This window comes from Malus sylvestris, chromosome 13 (assembly GCF_916048215.2).
Source record: "Malus sylvestris chromosome 13, drMalSylv7.2, whole genome shotgun sequence".
Classification (NCBI taxonomy): domain Eukaryota; kingdom Viridiplantae; phylum Streptophyta; class Magnoliopsida; order Rosales; family Rosaceae; genus Malus; species Malus sylvestris.
The window spans coordinates 6,802,310-6,827,627 of NC_062272.1; the positions used below are offsets into that span (position 1 = coordinate 6,802,310).

The window sequence follows — 25,318 nt, forward strand, 5'->3', positions numbered from 1 at the left end:
ATGATGTTCTGTATGACCAAAAAGAAAACAGGGGTGAATAATATTGTATGTATTCAAAAGACAGGACAACAAAGGGCAAAGGGCAAAGGACGTGGGAACTCGGAACTAAGTAAAGATTTAAGAGGTACGGTCTAGTGATATTCCTTTTCATTTGTAAGTGAGAAATCTTAGATCTGATTTTCACCAAAGACGAATTTGAATCATATTATTACTAGCTTATTGTGAGGCTAAATTCATGCATTTTTTAATATAGATAATATTATTTGTTAAAAAAAAAAAAAGTAAAGATTTAAAGGGACATCCCAGGATGGGCAACGAGCTAGTGATCCGGTCCTGTAAACTACGCAAATTAGGCCACGAGGAAAAGGAGCAATTCATGCGTATATAGGTTCCTCAAAGAAACTCGACCACAAATTTTAGGGTTGGTCTGGGTTAAATCAATGCTGACGATATTCAAACATTGAGGAATTTGAATATAGTTGTCCCAAAATGTACCGAGTATGAATATAGTTGTTATAAAGTTTGCGAAAGAAGTGGGCCTTCATCCCATAAAAAATATTTTCTCGAAACCAAGAAACTAAGGAGGATATGAAGTTGGCAAAAGTTTTGTAACGAATTACATTATTCAAAGACAGCGTAAAAAATAGAAGAAAGGAATACATTTTGAAAAGTAAGAAAGAGAATAATCCTATTTCACAATACCTTCGCTGAAGAAAGTTGTGGTTTCAAATTCTAGAATCAATTGGTAATAATGGAAATAATACGAGTTTTTTCTTATAATTATGATGTTGAACAATTCTGCACATCCTTACATTCGTGCTTTTATTTAGACGCAGACAAACACAACAAGGTGAGAAACGCTTAAATCTCTCCATCCCATAATTCTTCAACAGACTTGTATGGAGATGATCCATCAGTCGCAACCAAGTCTTCTCTAGGCAGCATCTTCTTCTGTGGGATTTGATTGATCTTCGCAAGATCGTCTTCTGATAGCTCCCAGTCAAACACCTGCAGATTCTGCTTCAACCTCTCCTTGTTGTAGCTCTTCACAGCTAGGGTTGCCCCTATTTGGTATACCCATCTAATGCAAACCTGCCAAAATTTACCAAAAACTCACGAAGTTTCAGTCCATTGATTCACAAAATGTAAACATATGAAAATTAGTAGTGGGTACTAATCCTAATTTTGATTGAGAAATTGTTAATCATGTTTGTATATGCTTATTTTTTCCTACTTCCTAGATATTCCCTTACATAAACTACACAAACCACATGAATGTTGTGCAAACAACCATTAAGTCTCTTACCCAATCGATACTTAGTGGCGAGGCTAGAAAGTTAGCTCAACAAAGACATGACTAAGTAGTGGTGGATGCAGGCTATCCTCATTGCATCCAAACAATATTGTGCAACGCCAAATTTCTTTTTTCAATGTTTTCGATGAGGCATTTCATCGAGCACTTAACCAATCCATACTATCGTGTGCTTAGTGTACATCCCCATTATTTAGTGCTCTTTAATTGTGTCTTTAGGTCAATATTGTTATAGGCCAAACAAAGAGTAAATCAAATATGTATAGGGTTGGGAGCTCAAATTTACAAGACGACCGGAAAAAGGGTTGGTTAATGAGTCTTTTATTATTTTAAGAAAAAATGACTAACTTTAAACTTTATTAAAAAAATGGTGTCGTTTCGCTAAGAACATATACTTTTTTTTCTTAGTGGTCTTGGATGAGAATCGAGTGAGAGTTGTACTAGAAAAATGTCGATGTTGTTTAGCTTTTATTGCACTCGTCTCTTTCACGAAAAATGAAGTGTATATTTGTTGAACCCAAAAAAAACTGAGAGCCCCCTGGCTCTTCATCAAATTCGCCCCTGCTGGCACCAGTTTAATCACTCAAGTCTAATACTGAGTTGGATTAGGCTCAATGAACGTATACACAGGCATCCAATGCATGTAATTTTTATCTCAAAAGGCATCAATGTTGTTTATACAGTGCCTAACTTGAATATTGTTGTGGTACTTTTCCGGATCAACCCCATTCACATTCATAACTTGTATCTAGCCACACAACCCCGACCCAAAATATCATCAAGAAAAAAAAATGTGACCGAACCTGAGCAACAGTCTTTCCCCGAGCCTCTGCTATATCCTGAAGCACTTTGCTTTCCAAAACATGATTGGTGCCCCAACTGGAACCAATTGCACCCAGAGGAGAGAATGCAGTCACCACTATACCATTGTCTTTGCAGAAGTCTCTCAGCTTCTTCTGTTGCCAGAATGGACTCAACTCAACCTATATTTACACATGCACACACACTAACATATTAAAGACTGAAAAAAGGGGGGAAAAAAAATCAATTTTCAGACACAAATGAAGCAATACAGTAGGTTGAAAAATGGACTTACTTGATTTACAGAGGGAGGAATGGAAGCAAAAGTGAGTAAATTTTCAATCTTTTTGCTAGAGAAGTTGCTGACTCCAATGGATTTGGTGAGGCCAAGTCTTTGAGATTCTTCCATGGCTGCCCACACACCTTTGAAGTCCATAGGCATAAGGTCAACTAATTGGCGCACCAATTCTCCTGGCTTGCCACTGATAGGCCAGTGAATCAGATACAAGTCAAGGTACTCCAATTGAAGATTCCTGCACATTATCATACAATCAAATCATCACCTAATAAACTCCATTTCGTCCAAGTGATGTTTTGAGAAGAAATTATTGTGTTCGAGAGTTAAACTAGGTGGACTGATCAACCTACTAACAAATGAACGAGTCTTTCTATTGAGAAATACTTTAGGGCAACATGCCCCTTCTCTCGCAAAAACACACACGCCTTTTTAGTTAATTCGACTTCACGCGACAATTGAAGAAGGTTTAGGTTCCAATATAAAATCAATTGACAATATGGAAATTAGTTCAACCTCTTATAAAATCAATTGTTCCTCACCAATGTGGGACTTTGTCCTCACATTCTCACACCCTTTCACATGTGGTGAATTTTCAAGCCTAACATGTGGACAATACAATCGGGGTGACGTGGAGCACGTGTGGCCATTGAGCTTCACACGTAGGCCAACCTGTTCAGATGAATGAAGAAATTGAGGTTCTACTATAAAACCAATTAGTAATATGGTAGTAGCTCAATCTCTTGTAAACCCTTACATGATTTAGTCTCTCACCGATGTAGGACTTTGTCACTTTCTCACAACTCCTTATTGCAGAGTCCTAAAAATCTAACATCTCTAGTCTATTTTCGGGAGGCACTTGGTCCAAGTACAAACTTTAGTGCAAGGGTTCCAAAATTCGACTGTTGGACACAAAAAATTTACCTACACATGGAATGCTACCGTTACATTATTTAAAATCAATTATACTCAACAATGCATTTTAACTTTCATTCGAAACAGTATATAATTAGTTTGAGATACTGTCGCAATCAGATATAGATAAGTAGTGATTTTCCATTACTACTTAGTACTTACTGAAGTGATTTCTTGATAGCAGGAATGACATGATCAGGGTGAGCATCATTGCACCATAGCTTTGAAGTGATGAAGAGCTGGTCTCTGGAATCAACAAGGCCAAGTTTGAGAGCTTCCTTAATGGCTTCGCCCAGAGTCTGCTCGGAGCCATATATCGAAGCCGTATCAAAATGCCTGTAGCCGAGCTTGATGGCCTCAACCACTGCCATTTTCAACGTGTCAGGCTGTAAGTTGTCGGCCGCCGTGCCGAAGGCGAGCAGCGGCATGCTTTTGGGGCCGGCGGAGGAGTCGAGCACCACTTCCGGGATTTGGGTTGTTGCTGCCATCTTTGAAAACTCGAGTATTGAATTGAAGTTTGCTTTTTTGATTTTAGTTCCAGGTGAAGTTGGCTTTTAAACCACAAGATTTTCTGGTATTTTTGGGTCTGCAATCGTCATCGATTACGTAACTCTCGAACTCCCTTATTAATGCTTCATTAGAAAACTGAATCGTCAACGATTATATAACTCTCAAAGGCTAACCAATTTCCATTTGACTACTTTTTTTAATGTTGACGGTCGTTTTAGACCCTTAATATATAGGGTTATTACACAAACATCTCTTAAAATTTATCGAATTTTCACAAAACATCTTTACGTTTAAGACATTACATAACACCCCCTCCAGTTTAATTCGTTTTCATATAACCCCTTAAGTAAAAAATTAGCTTATAAATACCCTTATTAATTACTTGAAACTAATAAAAAAAATTAATTATATAAAAAAAATTATAAAACATTAAACATCTAAAAAACAAGAAGAAGACCATGTGGACAAAACAAATTAAGAAAAAAACTTAATTATTACTTGGAAATAATCTAAATTATCTATTAATAAAACCGTACTTGTCAATCAAAACTCCATAAAATTACCATTCTAACCCTCTTATCAAGATTGAACAAAAAAACATGAACAATTTAGTAATTACACCCAACATAAATTTTGTTGTTTTTTACACCAACCTCACAACCATGTAAACATAACATACCATATTTACAAAATAAAAATAAAAAACCCCACTTCTTTCCTCCTCTTCCTCCCTCTGCATTCCCCACGTTCTTCCACCCTCTCCTTTTATTTTCATTCTTCTTTTGCTTTTTTCGAATGTCATCCCGCTCAATAATGATAAGTTGTAGTAAAATAAAAAGCAAATTTAGTTGCAGACGCAGAGGGTGTGGGGTGATTGCTAGTATTTTATTAAAACAAGAAGTTGTTCATCTTCTTCTTTCCCTCCCACCCGATTGAGCAACCGCCTCCATCTCCATATCCTCATTCTTCCTCCATCACACCCATTCAAACTTTCAACAAACCAAAAAACTATCTCTGTCTTATAAAATAATAATTTGGTAATCAAAATCAAATCCCTACTATTTGGTTCCGCACTAAACTAGGAAGAAGAAATCATAGAAGCAACGGAGAAGGATTTGTGGAAGCGGGGGAAGTTGGGGGATTGGATGACTTTGGAGGGGGATTAGAAATGGAAGGAAGGGGAGATTTGGGGGGCTGAGAGGGGTTGGAGGACAGGGGAGATTTGTCCGCATGGTCTTCTTCTTGTGTTTTTTTGAAGTATTTAATGTTCTATAACTTTTTTTATAAAATTATAAAGTATTTCTTTATTAATTTTAAGTAATTAATAAAGGTAGTAAACTTATGAACAAATTTTGACTGGGGTTGTATGAAAGATAATTAAAACCTGAGGGAATGTTAATGTAATGTCTCAAACGGGAATGAGTTATGTGAAAACTCGAAAATCTTAAAGTGTCATGGTCTAATTAAACCTAATATAATATGACTTGGAGAAAGCCCATGAAAGGAAAAGAAAATCAGAGTTTTGGGCTTCCGAGCTATTTGAACCAAATGAATGAACTATCACTGCTCAACAGTCTAGATGAAGTATCAACAAAGAATACGAGCATTTATTCAAAAAAGTACTTTCCAATCGGTTGAAGTAAGTTGGTAAACTGATAAATTTATAGCACGAAGGCCCTAAGCGCTCGGGGCACTGTTTTCTCAACCACCCAAAGCCCAGCATAGCACTCGGCATGCGTTGGCCCAGAATACCTCGCTACTAGCCCTGAGAAAATGTCAATTCATCTCCGTTTGTCGACTGAGTAAGGAAGAGTAGCCAGTAAGATCAGTCCACATATCTAGTTCATTTAATGCGAGAACGGTGACTTGAGAGCCCATGAGTTCTGAGGCTTATTAAGGCCCATATAAGAGGGACGAGTACCTCTTACAAGCGATCGGACAAAAAATGAAAAGAAGAGATCACACCATTACAAAACACTTGTAACCTATATCAATATATACAGAGAGCACTACAGTGGACGTAGCCAATTTGGGGCGAACCACTTAAACCTTGTTGACAACTACTTAAAGTCTTTATCCCGAGCTCATCAAGAGTTAACCATACTGATCTTTGTTGACCTTCCAATTTTGAGCGTTAACAAATGTATTGTTAACAATCTTCTCTTAATTTTTTTTTTTTTTTTTTGTTCTTGTTCCACAATGTTGCACAATAATCTAAATTGTCTAAAAATCATATATTTTAAAATTAACTAAATTTGAGATCTTTTAATCATTTTTTTCCATTAAAATATGAAAACCTTCTTGTTCCTTCTTTCCTGTAGAACTCTTCAAAAAACTCTGCATACTTGTAGCTCCGATGCAATGCAGGGTGCTCCTTATCAATCAAACCCTCAATTGGACCATTCACAGTGTCCCTGTTGGGTCCATAAAACATTGCCAGTGAGTAGTGACAGACGCGGGTTTTGTTGGTCACTAGACTCACTGCCATGTGGTGCATTGTTATACCTTCCATTACTCAAAACCTACATAAAAAAGAGAGATGGATTAAATTACCCCATAAAATGTAAGTACGTTTAAATAGAATAAAAACTATATATAAATCACGGTTTAGTACTCATGTGTTGTCTGTTTATATTTTCCGTTTTTGTTTTTAAAAGTTTGTAAGCGGTTTTAAGTCACCTGAATTTGGTCACCTAAATTGATAACAAAGGCATTGGGGAGAGAATCAACAGCAACCCATTTCCCATCTTTGATCACTTGAGGGCCAGTCACTCCCTCTGTTTGCCTAAGTACTGTGAGTGTATTGAGAGCAGTATGGACAGCTAGTCCAAGTGTGAGCGACATGGTGGATGGTAGTTTCCTTGTGCTTTGAGAGTAGGATTCTCACCCAGCTTCTTTTGTGAGCAGTCCTCCTCTAGCCCAAGCCCTCGGGATATCAATCCCAAAATCGTATTCATCAATGTCCAATCTCTCTTGCATACTCAGCAAAAACCTCACTAACCAAAACCGCCAAACACAAAGTGAAGAGATAGAATTAGAACCGGTTACAAACTTTTAATAAAATTAGAATCATATGACACAAAACAGACCATAAAATATATATAATTTACGGTGTACTGCTCCTTTATTGACATCTTGCCAAGTGTTTTTATTAAAAGCGGTCACTAGTTACATTTGTGTTATGTTATATCTCCCAAGAAAACTACATAAAATTAGCACAAACTAAAAATTAAGCTGCTAAGCAAACATGGGTGTGCTCATTGGTTATTCACCTAGAGCTCAAACTTCCCTCTCCGCAGTTTAGATTAGTTTAGAGTATAACATATCACTCATATAAAAAGAATGAAATTAAGCTGGTACCGGTATTGGGGAGGATTTTCAGGTAAAGAATTGAGAGGAAGCCAAAGATGAGAGAGAAGGGTTCACTCCACATAGTGACCTTTTGCTCTTGCGCTTCAACTTTGAGGTAGTAATTGAAAAGCTTCACTTACTTGGAGTGATCTGTGGTAAAGTATTTTGGCCTTTCTTCAGGAGGCAATTTGAAGAACTGGTTTACGGCAGACATAGTTCCTCAGGCGCTCCATGCTCGATGGTCTGGAAAAATCCGTACTCCATCTCCATTGTTGCTGCTGCCTTGGTCGTTCAAATCAATGGTGGGGATTGATTCCAGAGCTGAAACATTTGGGAGGTGTGGCCTGTGATTCTCTGGGAGAATGAAGTTTGGAGAGAGGGATAGAGGAGTGGTGTCTTTTGCCATTTGGAAGGATGCCATCTTTTGATGAAGGACTGTTTGAGTTTGATCGGGTGACCTAAATGGAATTATTGTACGGACAAGGACACAATTCTGGGTAGTTGACCAGTGGGGTAGTTGTGTGTCATGCGCAAGCAGCCAACCTAACTAATTCATTGGTAAAGGATTGAAATCAGCGTGAGTGGATGTGCACACTGTTATCACCATTGTAGCGTGACTAACATGGAGTAATCCAATCTCCTACTACAGAGTGGTACACCACGTGTTACTATACAAATTGTGGATATGTATCTTAAAAAGTTCATAACTTAAAAAATAAAATTTCTCACCATTTATATAAAAACATGTGGTGTACCACTCGTGTTCCGGTCATAACAAAAAATTTCTCCTCGACGACACCATCGACCCTTGTATGTTCTGTTTTCATGTTTCAATCGAATCCTAATCCCTTGGAAGTAGTCTACACCAAACAAATGGTAAAAAACCCAACCTATCCGTTTGATCGACCTTACAATTTCATACATTTCAGAATGCAGAATCAGAAACACAGATCAGACACAGCTCACAGCTGTTCCTCTCCGTGGCCTATACGTGGGATCCAACACAATATATTACCACTTTTCCGCACATCACTGTAAAAGCGTTATTTTCTCTGTCAAAAGTCGATGGCCTCTAGTGCCACATTTCGATTTCGAACAAGGACCAGATCATAAGAACCACACGTGGTGGGGGCAGGGTAGGAGGATGATCAAACCTAAAGCCACTTTAATCATATCTTAATCTATTGATTAATTTACCCACAAGATATTCAAGATAATATGCAATGCTCACATCTCTTTCAGATTGGTCTGGTACTTTGCCTAAGCAAATAAATAAGTTAGATTACAAGGTATCTTTATGTCAACAATATTTCAGATTCGGCCACCTGATCAATACCAATCAAACCGACATTATTAGCATTAAGTGACATGTGTCGTCATTTGGTATGTTGGATGCAATGGACAGATGGAATCATTAGATGTATTGAGTTGTTAGCTTTGTTAGAAATTTGTTAGGTTGTTAAGTGTGCGAGGTTATGGATATATAGCTAGACTATTGTAACAGATAACATCAATCAATTCAAGAGCTTTCATTTTCTTCTACAATCTTTCTTGTTTCTCTCTATCTTCTTCCTCTTTGCTAATTCTTCATCTTTTGCAATGTAGTTAATAATTACAACTTAATTATCTATACAACTTAATGGATGTTTAGTTTTATTACCAAAAAATGTCGATGCAATTAAAATGTAGTTGTTTCATATAATTAAAAGTTAGAATTTTTTTATTAAGCTTTAATTACATTTTTCAAATCTTATATCTCAAGATTCTCCAAATATAAATGGAACTTCATAATTTTGTTTTTATGTTTTTTGTGAGAGGGGCCGGGGAATCTCATCCCCTGAATGCTACGTGAGTGGAATGGACTGGAGAGCCTTCTTTACCAATAAAAAATCATTCCATCGATATTTATTTATCTTCCCCTTTTCAAAGAGAGTGTCCCATCTCCATCAGCTGTCATCATTCTTCCTGTATTATATAGTTTTAAAATACTGGAATTTAAACTAATTACGTGCAGCATCGTGAACCAGTGTAGCTACTAGCTAGGTTACATACAATATCCGGCTGGCATCTATGTGACAAATGTGTATTTTTATGGTTCAGTCCCATTTTATTCGTTCAATAAACATTTGGGTACTAATATTTGATAAGTTCTTGTAAATCTTTAATGCATGATGACAAATGTAGGATAATTATAGGGAAGAAAACTATGTTGCAAACAAATTAGCAGAAATTCGTTCTTCTTTAAAGTATAACCGTCATATTTCTTAGGCTTCTCCCGTTAGTGTTAGTGGTTTAGCTCAGAGACATTTATGAAGTATCGCTAGACCCATATTAGATTTTCATTTGTAAAAAGAAATAAAAATTGTGATTTGATACCCAATGTATATAATGAATGGTCCCTCGATGCTTCCAAACTATATCGCTATTGCATATTTGGAATCATATGTTTATTTGATTTGATGTGAGATCACCATGCATGGTCCACCTCATCTCTTAAATTCTCCTGTACTTCAACCGCCTTCCCATCCCATCCACATTCAATCGCAGCAAGCCATCGATCGAATCTGGTCAAGAAAATGTTTTTGTCATTGCGGTCATGCATGTATGGACCATACGTTATAACCATCATAAACTCCATTTTTCGTAAAGGTTAAGCATATTGCTGTCCGAGATTAGAAATGCCAACAAAGAAGAAAGGAACCCAAGAGGCTTGTGTGTGTAAATATCTTGATTTTAAGTTTTAAAAATCTGGGCAGGTAAGGTCGTAGAAATAGTACTACTGATCTTTAAACAATAATAATATTTAGATTCACAAAATTGAAACTTGTTGACATATTTTCAGATAAAAGTTGTCTTACGTGAGTAATTAATACAATTTAAACCACACACTAGACATACTGCTAACCCTCTCTTCTATATGTAGTTCTCGCCTCCAATTGGAGGACATACATTTTTTAAATAATGTTAATTTTTGTGTATCTAAATATTATGATTAGTCTTAACATTGTAACGTAGGACCTTACAAATATAAGAGTGTCAACAAGCGCGGGTCTTGCATTCCACATCTTTCAAATAAGCCACCCAAGTTAGTTTACCGGTGAGTGTAAATAATTAAGGTGGTAGGTCAGAGTAGGTCTGGTTTGGTACTGAAGTGATTCTAAAAAAAACTGGTATAAAAAAAGCTGGAAGCTATTTTTGTGTTTGGTAAATATTCAACTTCAACTTTTTTTCACAGTTTTGGGTAAAAAAAGCCAAAAACAAGAAGCTACAAAACCCAACTTTGAAAAACCGGCTTTTTTTCACATCTGTTTTACATAAAAGTTTACCAAACACTATAATATGGTTTTTTTTTTCAAAAGCACTTTTACAAAAAAGTTTACCAAACACTCTGCTGCTTTATTTCACAGTTGCTTATTCTCACAGCACAGTAGAAGTAGTTTTTTTTTCAAAGCACAGCAATACCAAATCAGCTTTAAGTGTGGTTCAAAACCTTGGAATGTAAAAAAAATAAGTACAAAAACAGTAATACTACGTATATTATCATTTATATCATATTTTTAATTTAAATTTAATTTGCGTGTATTGGTATCCTCTACTACTATTAGAGATGATACAAATAATTGTACAAATATATGGTAACAACACAACATCATTTACATATCCCAGAACATAAATTAAAGTTTAATTTCGAGAAAAAAAACCTTTTGTGCATAAAGGATTGAAGATTATATAAATCAATTTAACCAAAAGCTATGGCTTTGCCTTGATTAACTAGTTCCAAATAACATAATCGATTCATGAAGTATAATTTGCATACTTAGTACTTACATGCTGCAAGCTTATCAGTTCTATATCCCTCAGAAATTGATCTCGATCGCACTCGCTCTGCTGTTTTCCAGATCATCATCCTGTTTGTTTCATAAACCTGCAGTACGTCCACGATGTTAAAAATATTGATAAAAAGATTTACATATACACTTACAAACTTGATTAACTACTTCTGCAAAAGAGAAAAAAAGGAAGTGGAATTTACGACGAACGAACAGACACGAGTCAGAATGTCAGATGGGGATGGGGTTTGTTTATCCCACGTAAAAGCTTAGAGCGACACATAACAAACACGGTGGACACTCTAATCACACACCAAACGCTACGTGTCACGGAAGTACAAGGAATCTGACAGAAACCTAACAGAGGTTACGCGCTTAGCGACAATGCAATGCACAACACCCAACGGCGTTTAACGGGACGCTAATGGAAAACAGCCATGGAAAGAACTCTAGTGCAGAAGCAACGGCTATACAAAGACTATAACAAAAGAAAATGAAAATGAGAGAAAAAGGGAAGGATTGCAAAGAAAAAAGAGCACTCACCATGTATGTATTTGTGTGCACACTGAAAAAACGAAATAGGACTAAAGTTCATTAATCGCCACGGATATTCAAAAGCAGTCCATCTGATGAACGATTACAGCTCCATATTTCCAATTACATCATGATTGATCAGATATATTATATAACTGATATTTTTTTGTGTTTTTAAATTTTAGGGTTTTGTAGAATTTAACTTGTTTTAATCGGCCGTGGCATATTTGTAATTTTGTAGTCCGGAACTCCGACCATGCAAAGGGTGCTATTGCCAGTGATTGCCGTTGTGAACGAGGTAGGGACGACTACCGGTAGTACTTGCAGGTTTGTTGCTTCCGTGGCCTTGGCGAGCATGGTAAATATTAGCACAGTGAGGAACCTTGGAGGGGGGTCTCTGAAACGGCACCGTTGACGGGGATGGCTGGGGCGGCATTTGACGGAGGCAACGGTCAACGGGAGTGGAGGACGGCATGGGAAATCTTGGGGTGGACCCGGAAGCAGCACTGAAGTAGTTATTTGACGACGAGGAGTTGCCAGAGGACGACGTCGTTGAGGCGGCGGAGGCCGACGAAGTTGAAGGGGATGAAATGCTTTTGGGTGTCCTGGCGGTGGGGATGAGTGAGAGGAATGCTCTGATCTTCATATTAGCGGAAGAGGCTGCTCTATCGTATTCCTCGATGAGATTAACGAGATCCTCATTGGACTTGATGGACACGAGGGCGTCGAGATCTTCGGTGGGTAGTTGACAGCGGAGACTAACCGCCGTCACGGATGGCCCACACAACTCAGTCAGCTTGGACGACAGCTCTGTTACACAACCACACACCTAAATTCAATACAACGTCCTCCGAACAAAAGACTAGAAAAAATGGGGGAATTTATACATAAACTGACCGGAAAAGGAAATAGAGCGGGGAACGGCGAGTACACGGGTTTCGCCGCCAAGGTAACGGAGCTTGCCGTCGGGGTAACGGGGGAGGATTTTGCCGCCGTAGCTGCAGAGGAATTTGATGGTGGTGACCTTGGTGAGGTCAGGCGAGGGTCCGACCATGATTTTAATACTAGGGTTTTGATTCGACTACTAACTAGGAGATGAGGATAGCTTCGGGGAGAGAGAGTGATTAGAAGATGGGGCTGGAGTTGTGTGCTCAAGCCTATGTATGGTACCCTTTGGCCCTTATTTATAGACTTGGAGTCTTCAAAGGGAAAGGAGTAGGGGAAGTGAAGCTAACTAGAATTGATTTGGTTGGTCAGCTTACGTCGGTACTTAGATTTACACTCGGAGTAAACTGTAAACTTGGAGGGATTTTTCAGTGTGACAGTCACACGGAGTGGTACATCATGTGTCGCGATATAAATGGTGGGATATATGTGTTAAAACGTTAATAACTTAAAAAATAAAATTTCCCACCACTTACATATATAAAAACATATGGTGTACCACTCGTGTTTCCGTCACAACTAAAAATTTCTCATAAACTTGATGTTTACTTCTTTTCATTCTTCCAACAAAGATAGATATTCTAAATTACTCTTATTTGTGAGAACGATTTGGTTGGTCAATTTACGTCGGTACTTAGATTTACGAGTAATGATATTCCTATCATGTTTTTGAACCACATTTTCATATCATCTTAGGTGGCAATTGATGTGGACAACCACATCATTTGAATTAATCACATTTTTAAATTTAGCTCATTATTTAATAAACTAATAATTAAGAAAAACTAGTTAATTAAATTATGATTGTGGTGTACAAAGAGTCTTTCTCCTTATTTTCCTTGGGTTTTGTAAATTTTTCAAATTATGTGGCTATCCACATCAGATGCCACCTAAGGTGGTATAGAAATATAATATGAATAACATACTCTAGATTTACACTCGGAGTAGATGTTTACTTATTTTCTTTATTCCAACAAAGATAGATATTCTAAATTACTCTTATTTGTGAGAACAATTTGGTTGGTCAGCTTACGTCGGTACTTAGATTTACGAGTAATGATATTCCTACTATGTTTTTGAACCACATTTTCATACTACCTTAGGTGGCAATTGATGTGGACAATCACATCATTTGAATTAGTCACATTTTTAAATTTAGTTCATTATTTAATAAACTAATAATTAAGAAAAACTAGTTAATTAAATAATGGTTGTGATATACAAAGAATATTTCTCCTTCTTTTCCTTGGGTTTTGCAAATTTTTCAAATTATGTGGCTGTCCACATCAATGCCACCTAAGGTGATATAAAAATATGGTATAAATAACATACTCTAGATTTACACTCGGAGTAGATGTTAACTTCTTTTCTTTCTTCCAACAAAGATAGATATTCTAATTACTCTCATTTGTGAGAACGAGTGTCTAAATTTGAGTACAAGAGGATTGACACGTTACTTGACCAACTGGTTAAATAATTTACAATTTATCACAAATAGTTTTTGAAATTGAAAATCAATTAATGTAATCCTTAAAATTGGGTGTTGCAAATCAATATAGTCATTCCGTCATAACTTCGTTAAAAATTTTGTTATGTGCTGATGTGTCATATAATTGGGTTCCACAATATAATAAAATATTGCTATGTGGATTAAAAGTAATAAAATAATAATTAAAAAACTATTTTATATAATTTAAAACAAAAAAAAAAGGAGAAAAATAAGAAGAAGATGACTGTTCATCACCTTCTTCCCCTACTACCTGCGACCCAAAGGAGGAATTGCTGATGTCACCAGGGTTCCGATTTCATCCTACAGATGAAGAACTTATCACCTGCTACCTTATGAACAAGATAAATGATGCCACTTTTACTGGAAGGGCGATTGCCGATGTTGATCTCAACAAATGCGAACCCTGGGAACTTCCTGGTACGCATATATATAGTTTTCTAATCTAACCCTTGTTTTCAGTTCATCCGTCACATGCACAAATTCGATCTATTTCTATATATCCATAGTTTTGTAGTTTTGGCAATCAGCTTGTTAACCGTTAAAAGAACCCCAAATGAAACCTCCCCGATGTTGCTCGACCCGGAGGTGCAGGCCGTAGGGGAGTGCCAGGGCCGGTCCAGAGATTTTTGAGACCCGGGGCGACGTCAAAAAAAGTGCCCAAACTTCATATAAGAAAATTATTTATTTTCACTCGTAAGACATTGATAAAATTATACTTAGAAAAGTACTTCAAACTCAATAATTTAGATACACAAAAAGACTAATTTATTTTGTATTGAAAGAAGAAAACCAAACAACTATGAGCTTATAAGTAGATAAATGATAAGTTTTGTTTTCCATTTGAACTTTGAAAGTGTTTTTGTATAAATCATGAGGTGTTTTTTCTTATTTACTAACCTTGTCAATATGGGACTAAAAAAATAATGATGTTTTCGAGTCTTTAATTGATATGTATTAGTAATGAATGAGCATTAAATTAAATATTTTGATAACACGTCATATAATTTACAAATTTGCGCTACAAATTTGGTCTACGTATTACTCATTGTTGAAGATTAGACTTGAATTGAAACAAATATTTAAAAATAACAAGCTACATAGCTACTAGCTAGTAACTAAAAATAAATTAACAACCAAACAAAAATTTGTTAAAATTGAAAAAAATAAACATGCCCATAGCGTTTCGAACTTATGACATCTTGTTAATTTTAAACAACAAAAACCATTGCTTCTAATTAAACTTCTTGATCCTTTAACCAAATTTTATAAATTTATACTCTTATGAAAAGAAATTTGTAAAAATTAGAAAGTAAATAAGCACATGTGGTGTTTTGAACTCAAGACCTCTCATTATTTTCAAATGACCAAACCACCTCTTCTACTTAAATTTCTGTGTCATTGAACCAAATTTTATAAATTTATACTCTTATGAAAACATATATAAATATATCACCCTAATAATTTTGGTGCTCCTAATATTTTTGGGCCCCGGACGGTTGCCCTGCTTGCACTGGGCCTGGGCCGGCCCTGGGGAGTGCCGCTAAGAATTGGTGACGATTACATGTGCGACGGGGTGGAGTGGGATCGGGTGGGGACTAGGGTGGGATCGGGTGGGGACTAAGGTGGTTGCTCCGGTGAGAGTGGCAGTTGGAAACTGCATGTAAAAGGGTGCTGCTGGGTAGGAGGGGAAGAAGATGATGAACAGTCTTCTTCTTCTTCTTTTTCTCCTTTTGTTTTTTTTTTGTTTGGTTTTAAATTATATAAAATAGTTTTTTTTAATTATTATTTTATTACTTTTAATCTACATGGCAATATTTTATTATATTGTGGAACCCAATTATGTGCCACATTAGCACATAACAGAATTTTTAACAGAGTTATAACCGAAGGACTACATTGATCGATTTTCAATTTCATGGACTACATTGATCAATTTTCAATTTCAGGAACCATCTTGATGGGGTGGGTCAATTTCAGGAACCATTTGTGATAAAAACCCTAACCAAATCAAGTATGAAAATAATGTAAAAAAAAAAGGGTAAATTACACAGTAGCCCCTCAGGTTTTGAGGTCTATTACAACCCCATACAACAACTTTAAAACATTTCACTTTCATACCTCAAGTACTATTTGATTTCAATATAATACATCCGTTAGATTTTTCATCCATTAATCCGTTAAATGCTGACGTGACTGCCAAATGTCTGCCACGTGGCAAAAATAATAATTTTTAAATTTTCTTTTAAAAAACCTAAATTTTCTTTAAAAAAAAATGAAACCCACATTTGCAAGAAGAAGAAGAAGGAGGAGGAAGAAAGAAAAAGAAAAAAAAAAGTGTCCCTCCCCTTCCCCAGTGACCTAGAAGAAGAAGAGGGAGGAAGAAAAGAAAAAAAAATTGAAACGAAACCCACATCTGCGACAAGAAGAAGAAGGGGAAAAAAGAGAAGAGGGAGGAGGGTCGCCGGGCCGGGAGGGGGGACCGGAGGTGGGTCGCTGGGCGGGGGGGGGTGCGACGAGAAGAAGAAGAAGGAGAAAAAGAACAAGAAGGAGGAGGGTCGCCGAGCCGGGATGGGGGACTAGAGGTGTGTCGCTGGGGGGGGGGGGTGGGGACAAATTTTATTTTATTTTTTTCTTTTCTTCCTCCCTTCTTCTTCTTCTTCTTCTTCTTCTGGGTCGCTGGGTTGGGGGGGAGGGACACAATTTTTTTTTTCTTTTCTTCCTTCCTCTTCTTCTTCTTTTGGGTCGTTGGGTGGGGGGGGGGGGGGGGGTTTTCTTTTCTTCCTTTCTCTTCTTCTTCTTCTTCTTCTTCTTCTTCTTCTTCTTCTTCTTCTTCTTCTTCTGGGTCAATTGAGGGGGGGGGGGAGGACAATTTTTTTTTTCTTTTTCTTTCTTCCTCCCTGTTCTGCTTCTGCTTGCAGATGTGGGTTTCTTTTTTTTTTTTTGAGAAAATTCAGGTTTTTTTAAAAATTAAAAAAATATTTTATTTGCCACGTTAGCATTTAACAGATCAATGGATGGAAAATGTAACGGAGGTATTATTTTGAAATAAAATAATACTTAAGGTCTGAAAGTGAAATGTTTTAAAGATGTTGTAAAGAATTGAAATGGACCCCAAACCTGATGTATGAAAGTGTAATTTACCCACAAAAAAATTGATACCTTTTTGTTTAGGAACGAAACAAACAACTCCCCTTTTTGGCATAATTTACATAATTTACAAACTTTATGTTTAGACAAAAATTGTTGAATGATACCTATACATACAAACTCATTCTTCGTAAGTATAAATGGAACCAGATCCCCTTCAGATCCAATAAAACTGAGCCTACTGAACAGGTGATCCGGGTTGTTGAAATTTGATCCGACGGTGACAAGCAGATGTGGGTTTCTTTTTTTCTTTTCTTTTTTTGAGAAAATTCAGGTTTTTTAAAAAATGTAAAAAAAAATTTATTTGCCACGTGGCAGACATTTGGCAGCCACGTCAGCATTTAACAGATCAATGGATGGAAAATGTAACCGAGATATTATTTTGAAATAAAATAGTACTTAAGGTCTGAAAGTGAAATGTTTTAAAATATTGTAAAGAATTGAAATGAACCCCAAACCTAAGGTATGAAAGTGTAATTTACCAAAAAAATTTTGATACTTTATTGTTTAGGAACGAAACAAACAACTCCCCTTTTTGGCATAATTTACAAACTTTATGTTTAGACAAAAATTGTTGAATGATACCTATACATACAAACTCATTCTTCGTAAGTATAAATGGAATCGGATCCCCTTCAGATCCAATAAAACTGAGCCTACTGAACAGGCGATCCGGGTTGTTGAAATTTGATTCAACGGTTACAGACAGGGAGCCCTCTAAAAGTTATAATAATTGTAACCGTTTAATCAAATTTAAACAGTCTAAATCGTCTGCTCAGCAGACTCAGTATATATGAATCCGGTTACAATATAAATCACTTATATAAATCACTTACATTACAAGTGCAGTATCACTTCCCCATCTCTCTCTCCTTATTTTATTTCAAAACAAATTATAATGGTTTGTCGTTTGTGTTCTCCTTTTTTTTTCTTCTCTCTTTCCGTTGTTCCTTTTAATCTTTGGATTATTAGACTAGTGGTGTTTTATTGGCCAAAACAATAATATTTGTCCATTTTGGTACATATTCGATCTCATCAATTCCTTTATCTTTAACATTTAATAATTTAACCTACTAATATCATTGTTTGTCAAAAAGAAAAAACTGTAGGATTACCGGAAAAGAGAAAGTTCAAAGCATGGCCACTAGCCAGCTAATTACAAAACCAGGAAATGAAACTATCATGTGTGCGAACAAAAGAAGAATATTTTCGCACAATCTCTAAGATAATTATCTTGATACCATCTCTGTACCTGAAATTTATCGCTGTTTGATCTTTATTATTGGTTAAGATGAAGATATAAATTTAACTAAGTTATTATAGTACGTAATGTGTTTTATCATCTGCGTTTAAGTTAGGATCCCCATCACTGTAGTTTAAATTAACTTGGTGTTATAATTCCTATCATTTGTCAAAAATACAGATTCAAAAGAATCGTTGAAAAAAAATTTCATGCTTAAACTCGTTCATGATGCATACATAGAAGTAGTCAGGTTCATAGTCATAATCACTGATGCAAACCGTGAAGGAAGGGAAAAGGCATATGGGATCCACATACACTGTTTTACTTTTACTTTTTAGAAGAGAAGCCGACTGATCAGTTTGTGTAGATCATGCCCTCGCTAACTAAGTTTTATTCCCTCTAACATATGGCAGCGTATGACATCTACACACAAATAAATAGCTCTCAGTCATGACTCACTGCAGCATATATATCTTCTTTCACAATTATATCCCATCGGTTTTTCAAATATAAATACAAAATATTATGTGGTGGAGAATTTAGGATTAGGTTAGCGATTCTAATTTGATAATCAATTATGAGATTTAATTCTAAGGAAAACTAATGAAAAGGGCTTGAAAACTTTGAGTTTTAATGATAAGGACAAAATAAAGGGTAAAGTGAATAGTACCAGGATTGACTTTTTAGTGTAAAAATGTGGTTTTTCGTTAAAGTGAACAGTACCGGGTGCTTTTCGTTAAAGTTCCCTTAATTCTATTTATAAGTGAAGAAGAATGCCATTAAATCGTAGAATGAAATAACTATAATTCACCGGTTTAATTTGACATATATATGTGGAGCCAAAAATATTTCATAGGCGACACGTGGACTTTTGGACAAAAGAGGACAAAAATACCCCTGAGGCATATCGGGATTCCTACGTGCGAGCAGCGGACAATCATCTTTCAACCAAATCAAAAGTGCCCAAAATAGGTAACAATTTAAAGGCTATTTCATCAAATCATTTCTATAAGGTAATTCCCAAAATCTAATTTATTCTATATGTTTTATATTCCATTATTTAGCTAATAAATTAACTAAATAATATATTCCTTTCATATTTCCTAAAATTGACTAATTAAGGGATTAATTACCTAATCAATCCCTTAATTATCAATTAAACCACCACATTATAACCAAAAAACATACCAAAGGCCGGTTACCCACTAGGGCCGGCCATGCCTTTTATTTCTTGCTTTTTGCTACCATTTTCTTTCCCTTTTATGACATTCAAAGAGCTAGTTAATTAGGTTATTATTATTTGCCAATTAACTCGCCAATTATTTCCATAACTCCCCAAAATAACTAGCCCATTATCTCCATAATCCCCCAAAATAAATCATACATGGCCTAAAGGCCGGCCACACCCTTCCTCTCCTATATATTGGTTCCCATTTTCACCAAACACTAATTCCAACACTTGGGCAAAAATCCCAAAATTCTCTAAACACTCTCTCTCTAAATTCTAACTTTGGTATCAGAGGTTCTTCGGCCAAAGCCCCCCCATTCATCGTGGGCGTGTGAGAATCTTGGCCTTAACCTAAGGTATTAATTGTTTTGTAGGTGCAAAATTGTCCAAGATCAAGGAGGAAGAAATTTGCATCCACAATATATGTTGGATAGGTCATGTGGTCCTGCGACGTCCACGACCCACCAATTTCTTGGAGAGGTGCGTTTCCTGAGACTAACAATACACTAGCATATATAAACAAACAAAATATGTTTGAGAGAGGTGGGGGGGGGTTGGTTTTCTGAAAATTACCAAACAAATGAAGTGTTACGTGTAGATGCAAATTTCTTCCTCCTTGATATTGGACAAAATTGCACCTACAAAACAATTAACACCTTATGGTCAAGGCCAAGAGCCTCACGCGCCCACGATGAATGGGGGGGCTTTGGCCGAAGAACCTCCGATGCCAAAGTTAGAATTTAAAGAGAAAAGTGTTTGGAGAGTATTGGGAACTTTGCAAGTATGTTGGAATGATCTTTTAGTGAAAATGGGAGCCTATTTATAGGGTTAGGGTGGCCGGTTCCCTTTGGATGTTTTTTAGGGTGTAACTTATGGTTTAATGTGTGATTTAATGGATTAATTAGTCAATTAATCCATTAATTGGTTAATCAACACATTTTTGGAATAAATATTTTGGGGGTTATGTAATTTATATGGGATTTTTTGAAGGTTATGAAATAATTACCTTGTGGAAAATATAGGATGAGGATGGATAAAATAACTGTGAATTTGTTACCTATTTTGGGCATTTTTGATTTGGTTGAAGGATGTTTGCCTGCTGCTCGCGCGTAGGAATCCCGTTGTACCTCAAGGGTATTTTTGCCCTCTTTCCACATTGCGCTCAAATAATATTGCGTCGTTATTAATTAAGGTTGTTGGAAACAATCTTTGGGTCTCCTATGTAGACACGAAATTATTAAATTATGAGTTAGTTAGGCGACATTCACCTCTCCCAGACCCTGCGTAAAGCGGGAGCCTTGTGCACTGGGTACGACGATATGAGTTAGTTAGGTGCATTATATATATTTTCCAACATTGTTAGGTGCATTATATATATTTTCCAACATTGTGTAAGCCAACTAATATGCACAATAGACCCACATTCCATCCCTTGTAAACAATTGTTAACGTTGGATCAAATTTGGATTATTCTACCAACCAATTGCTATAGACTCGAAAGAATCATGCATCGTCTTTAATCTCCTAGAAGTTTAGAGTAAAGTGATTTGGAAACCAAATAAGATGCGTATGATCATCACATTTCAGTTGATATATATTTACTAAAACAATCTCTGTCACAGTAAGCGCTTGGATTATGAAATAGTAATGGCAAATCCAAAAGATATGCATCATTTGACAAGTGACAACTTGATTAAAAGGTCATGAATTCCTTATCTGATCGACCTCTATCTCTTCTTTTTGGATAACTTCTCTCAACACTAAATAATAATAAACTAAAAGTCCTCTAATCCTTTGTCATTATGTAAAAGATGAACATGTCAAGGGGTCCTACTTTAGCCATGATCGACCAAATCCTATCTCGCAGCCCTTTATACCCTCTATCCTATTTGTCTCCAAATTATAATCAATAGTAAAGGTTATACTTGGCTCTATACCTATAAAAAGTCACCCTTCTTTTGTCTTTGCAGAATTTAATATGCATGCATAAACTTTTCTGGTTGTGATTGTAATATGAAAAGTTTTGCATAGGTGTGGTTTACAAATAAATGACCTTAAATGTGAGAGCCAAATGGTGGGTTTCATATTGACTTCTTCCACATTCCAATCTTTTGGTATCTAAAGTCCAAATGAAGACTATTATTAAGCACCATTAAGTGATATATGCTGAGAGATAAATTTCATATCAGGAAAATTGACTTTTGCATGTACTTATAAGATGTTGATTATTTCTCATATTTTTATTTATGATGAAACTTCAATTTTCTTCAAAGTTGTTTTGTTGCCTAAACAACATCGTACGCGGATGAACCGTGTCTAAGCATCAATGCGCACACTTTAAAAACAATGTGTATTGATGAGATTCCTAGTGGTGCAAGTGGTCTTGTAATAATTATTTTGCATAACATTTCAAATGCTGAGGATATCCACCTTTATCTCCTTATCCTGTAAAAGAGAATCATACACTTTGCTTGGTTTATTCACATATATGCATCATACATAAGCCACTAGAATATAAATATATAGTATAAGTAGGTCCCAATTCCCAAATACATAGTGGAGGACATAAAAAGCCCTAGAAACTAGGGTTGGAAAAAAATCCCAAAAATCCCAAACCAAACCGAAAAAATCCCGATCCCAAATCAAAATTCCCAAAATTTTCGGTATGTTATCCCGAACCAAACCGATATTTTCGGTACGGGAATCGGTTTTGCATCTTCATTTTTTCTGTATTCCCATACCGAACCGAAAATAAATATTATATATCTATATATATATATTTTTTAATTATAAAAGAATTATTTGAACCGTTGATTGTTTTGGATTTAATCTATGTTGTTGGTTTGTTTTTAGGTCAGTATGCTGCATACGGCATACCATTTCACTTTCACAATCCACTTCACTTCAGTTCACTTCCCTTCCATTTCTATCAAATAGCCGAGCGGCCGAGACCTCCTCATCTCATCTCTGATCTCTCCATTACCGAGCTGGCGAGCCCTCAACTCATTTCTCTCTCTCTCTCTCTGTAACGAATTCCGGCTAGCCACCGGCCACCGCCACATATGACTCTCCAGCTTTCCTTCACCACACAGCCACCTGTACGCCACCTTTCTCTGTCGCGACGATCTCTCTCTGGGGAACTCTCCATCCAGCACTGAGTTCGAATCTCTGTCATCCCAAATTAGGTAATTAATTTAATTTAGTGTTTTGAAATCTAATTTCTGTCTTCCTTTTGAAATTTAACTTAGGGTTTGGAATTAATTTTGTGTATTATTCCCCCATTTTTTTTCTTCAGTTTTTCTGTATTATTCAGCGGAAGATTCAATTTCCAACTGGGTTCTCGAATTCGTGAGCTTTTTATCAAAAGGTACGTTTTTGTTCGATAAAGGTCATTATTTGAGTATGTGAGTTCAAATTTACGGCATTTGGGAGTTCGAATCATTGTGTATTGCCATTTGGGTATCTGTATGTGGGTGTGAATCTGTATATGTGAGTTCGAATCTGTATGTGGTGTGGCCCTGTGGGTGTGAATCTGAACGGATTGATTTCAGTGCATAAATTTTCAATTTTGTTATCACATTTCTGAACTATCAAAGGTTAACTCAATGGTTGTAAGCACCAAAGGGAAAAATGGTTAAGTGAACATTGTTCGCTCAGTCTTTCCGTCAAACACCTCGGGTTCAATTTCATTTTATGGAATGCAGAATAACAGACTTGAAGTTTAGATTGAATTGCTCTGATTAGTTAAGCAAAACACAAATATGCCCAATCATCTGCATTTTTTTCATTTTTTAATTGTTATTGCAACCTTTACTAGTTCACATCTAACTGGGTTCTTGTCATTACTAGTTCACATCTAACTGGGTTCCTTTCATTACTAGTTCACATCTAACTGGGTTCTTTTCATTCTTACACGCCTAATTTTTATTTTTAGTTTTTTAAACAATATCTGGGAACTTCTCTTACTTTTAAGTTTAACTGATTGCAGTGCTATGTGGGTATTAGAAAACGAAGACTAGGTTTCTCTGTGATCCTCTGTGTAGCGTGTTTTATGTTTATTTTTAGTCTACACTGGTTCTTGGGAAATTCTGCAGAGAACTATTTGTTTCGTGAGCAATCATCCCTGTAATAACTAGTTTTTAGTAAAATGCGTGCTTACATTTGCTAAATTTTGGACATGATGCACCGATGTTTTGTTTTTTAGCCTTATCAAACATTGTTTTGTTGCAGGCAGAGATAGCCAGACAAGAAGAAAGGGACCGAAGAGGCCAACAATCTTCATAAACTTTAAGCTTTGCTTTTTTTGCTTTTGGTTTGTAACTTAATTATTTTGAAACTTTGTCTCATAACTAATTTTTTTTGCTTTTGGGTTTGTTACTTTATTTATTTTAAAACCTTGGCTTGTAACTAATTTTTTTTTGCTTTTGGATTTGTCACTTAATTTATTTTTATTGCATGCATGTGTAGTAGAAATTGAATAGGCAGATTAAGGATGCTATTGTGCACAGATTTCAGCCATTTGTGCACAGATTTCAGATTGGCAGATTTGTGTAGATTCAAATTTTAGTGTAACAACAAATTGGGCAGATTGGCAGCCTGCCCAAAAGCCCAAATTTTCAATATAAAAGGTTGAATTTTAGCCCAAAAGCATAATATGTTAAATTTAGTCCAAAAGCCCAAAACTATTTCGGGATTCCCGATTTGTCCCAAAATCCCAAAAATATTTTGGGATCCCCAAAAATTGGGATTCCCGAAAAATTGGTTTGGGATCGGTATTGAAATTGGGATTCCTGAAAATTTTGATTTGGGAATCGGGACAAGTGTTTTGGTTCGGTATCCCATACCGAACCACCCCTACTAGAAACGCAACTCCTTGCAATTCCATTTTTGCATCTCATACAGTCCTTCTGGTGGGAAGGTGTGGATGATTCAGCAACATCCTAGTGGAGAACAATAAGCATTTTCCTGTTCTTTTGTGATGTTCTTTTTACCTTTTCCTTATTCCGTTAGTTACACACTTTTTATTTGCCTTTTGTGGTATATATTTGGGATCGGATATTCATATAAACAAAATTGAAAAATCCTGACCTTGCAAAGTCTATTTTTACGCCTGGCAAAGGACCCATGCACACAGGACACTTGTAAATGGATGCTGACGCCTCGTTGTCCAACCCTAACAAGTCACCATCCAACTTGGAGTGTTAAGATGTCTAGTGAGTTGTCGTTTTGAAATGAGGATTCTCCAATCACGTTTTTTCATCGTAGATCGTGCAGTTAATTTTCATTCGATACTATTTATATTTAATTTTAAATAATAAAAATTACAATGATTTTTTATCACATGACGTACGATAAACGAATGTAATTAAAAAATCTCCAAATCCTCCCTCGTCGTTTTGTATCAATTTCCTAAGCGTGAGTCACTCGCGTCATCTCCAAAACTCGAAGGTGATGAGAGTATTAAACGCTCCTCGATGGAAAATTTATGCTTCAGTAAACAGTAAATTAGGCAAGAACGTGACTGATGAAATGATTAGAGCAGATATACAGTGGAAACTTTATTGTGTGTGATACATATGTACCTAAAAATTTGGTAAGTGAGGTCTCCATACATGCATGATGAATGATGATCACCTTACACAATTTTGTGCCGGCATATTGAAATAGGATAGGACCCATATTGGACCCTACTTTCCA

At 36.2% G+C, this 25,318-nt stretch overlaps 2 protein-coding genes and 1 long non-coding RNA gene across 3 annotated transcripts; all 3 read right to left on the reverse strand.

Moving 5' to 3' along the window:
- Positions 1 to 594: 594 nt before the first annotated feature.
- LOC126597593 (non-functional NADPH-dependent codeinone reductase 2-like) lies at positions 595 to 3,914 on the reverse strand. The gene is made up of 4 exons (XM_050264389.1): positions 3,486 to 3,914; positions 2,409 to 2,646; positions 2,116 to 2,295; positions 595 to 1,092 (listed from the first exon to the last, which is right to left on the reverse strand). The coding sequence occupies exons 1-4, from the start codon at positions 3,809 to 3,811 to the stop codon at positions 862 to 864; spliced, it is 975 nt and encodes a 324-aa protein (XP_050120346.1). The 5' UTR covers positions 3,812 to 3,914; the 3' UTR covers positions 595 to 861.
- Positions 2,762 to 3,478, reverse strand: LOC126597595 (uncharacterized). Its single transcript, XR_007614289.1, has 2 exons — positions 3,166 to 3,478; positions 2,762 to 3,080 (listed from the first exon to the last, which is right to left on the reverse strand). It is a non-coding gene; the product is annotated as an uncharacterized LOC126597595 (long non-coding RNA).
- A 7,671-nt stretch (positions 3,915 to 11,585) lies between the features above and the next one.
- LOC126597594 (cell wall integrity and stress response component 1) lies at positions 11,586 to 12,721 on the reverse strand. The gene is made up of 2 exons (XM_050264390.1): positions 12,446 to 12,721; positions 11,586 to 12,358 (listed from the first exon to the last, which is right to left on the reverse strand). The coding sequence occupies exons 1-2, from the start codon at positions 12,600 to 12,602 to the stop codon at positions 11,817 to 11,819; spliced, it is 699 nt and encodes a 232-aa protein (XP_050120347.1). The 5' UTR covers positions 12,603 to 12,721; the 3' UTR covers positions 11,586 to 11,816.
- Positions 12,722 to 25,318: the final 12,597 nt, after the last annotated feature.

Excerpts from the sequence above, each read along its gene's own strand:
- LOC126597594 (XM_050264390.1), bottom strand. The coding sequence starts at position 12,602 with ATGGTCGGACCCTCGCCTGACCTCACCAAGGTCACCACCATCAAATTC. Across the intron at positions 12,359-12,445 it reads CCGCTCTATTTCCTTTTCCG|AGCTGTCGTCCAAGCTGACT; the intron begins GTCAGTTTATGT and ends GTTGTGTAACAG.
- LOC126597593 (XM_050264389.1), bottom strand. The coding sequence starts at position 3,811 with ATGGCAGCAACAACCCAAATCCCGGAAGTGGTGCTCGACTCCTCCGCC. Across the intron at positions 2,647-3,485 it reads GCTATCAAGAAATCACTTCA|GAATCTTCAATTGGAGTACC; the intron begins GTAAGTACTAAG and ends GATAATGTGCAG. Across the intron at positions 2,296-2,408 it reads TTCCTCCCTCTGTAAATCAA|GTTGAGTTGAGTCCATTCTG; the intron begins GTAAGTCCATTT and ends GTGTAAATATAG.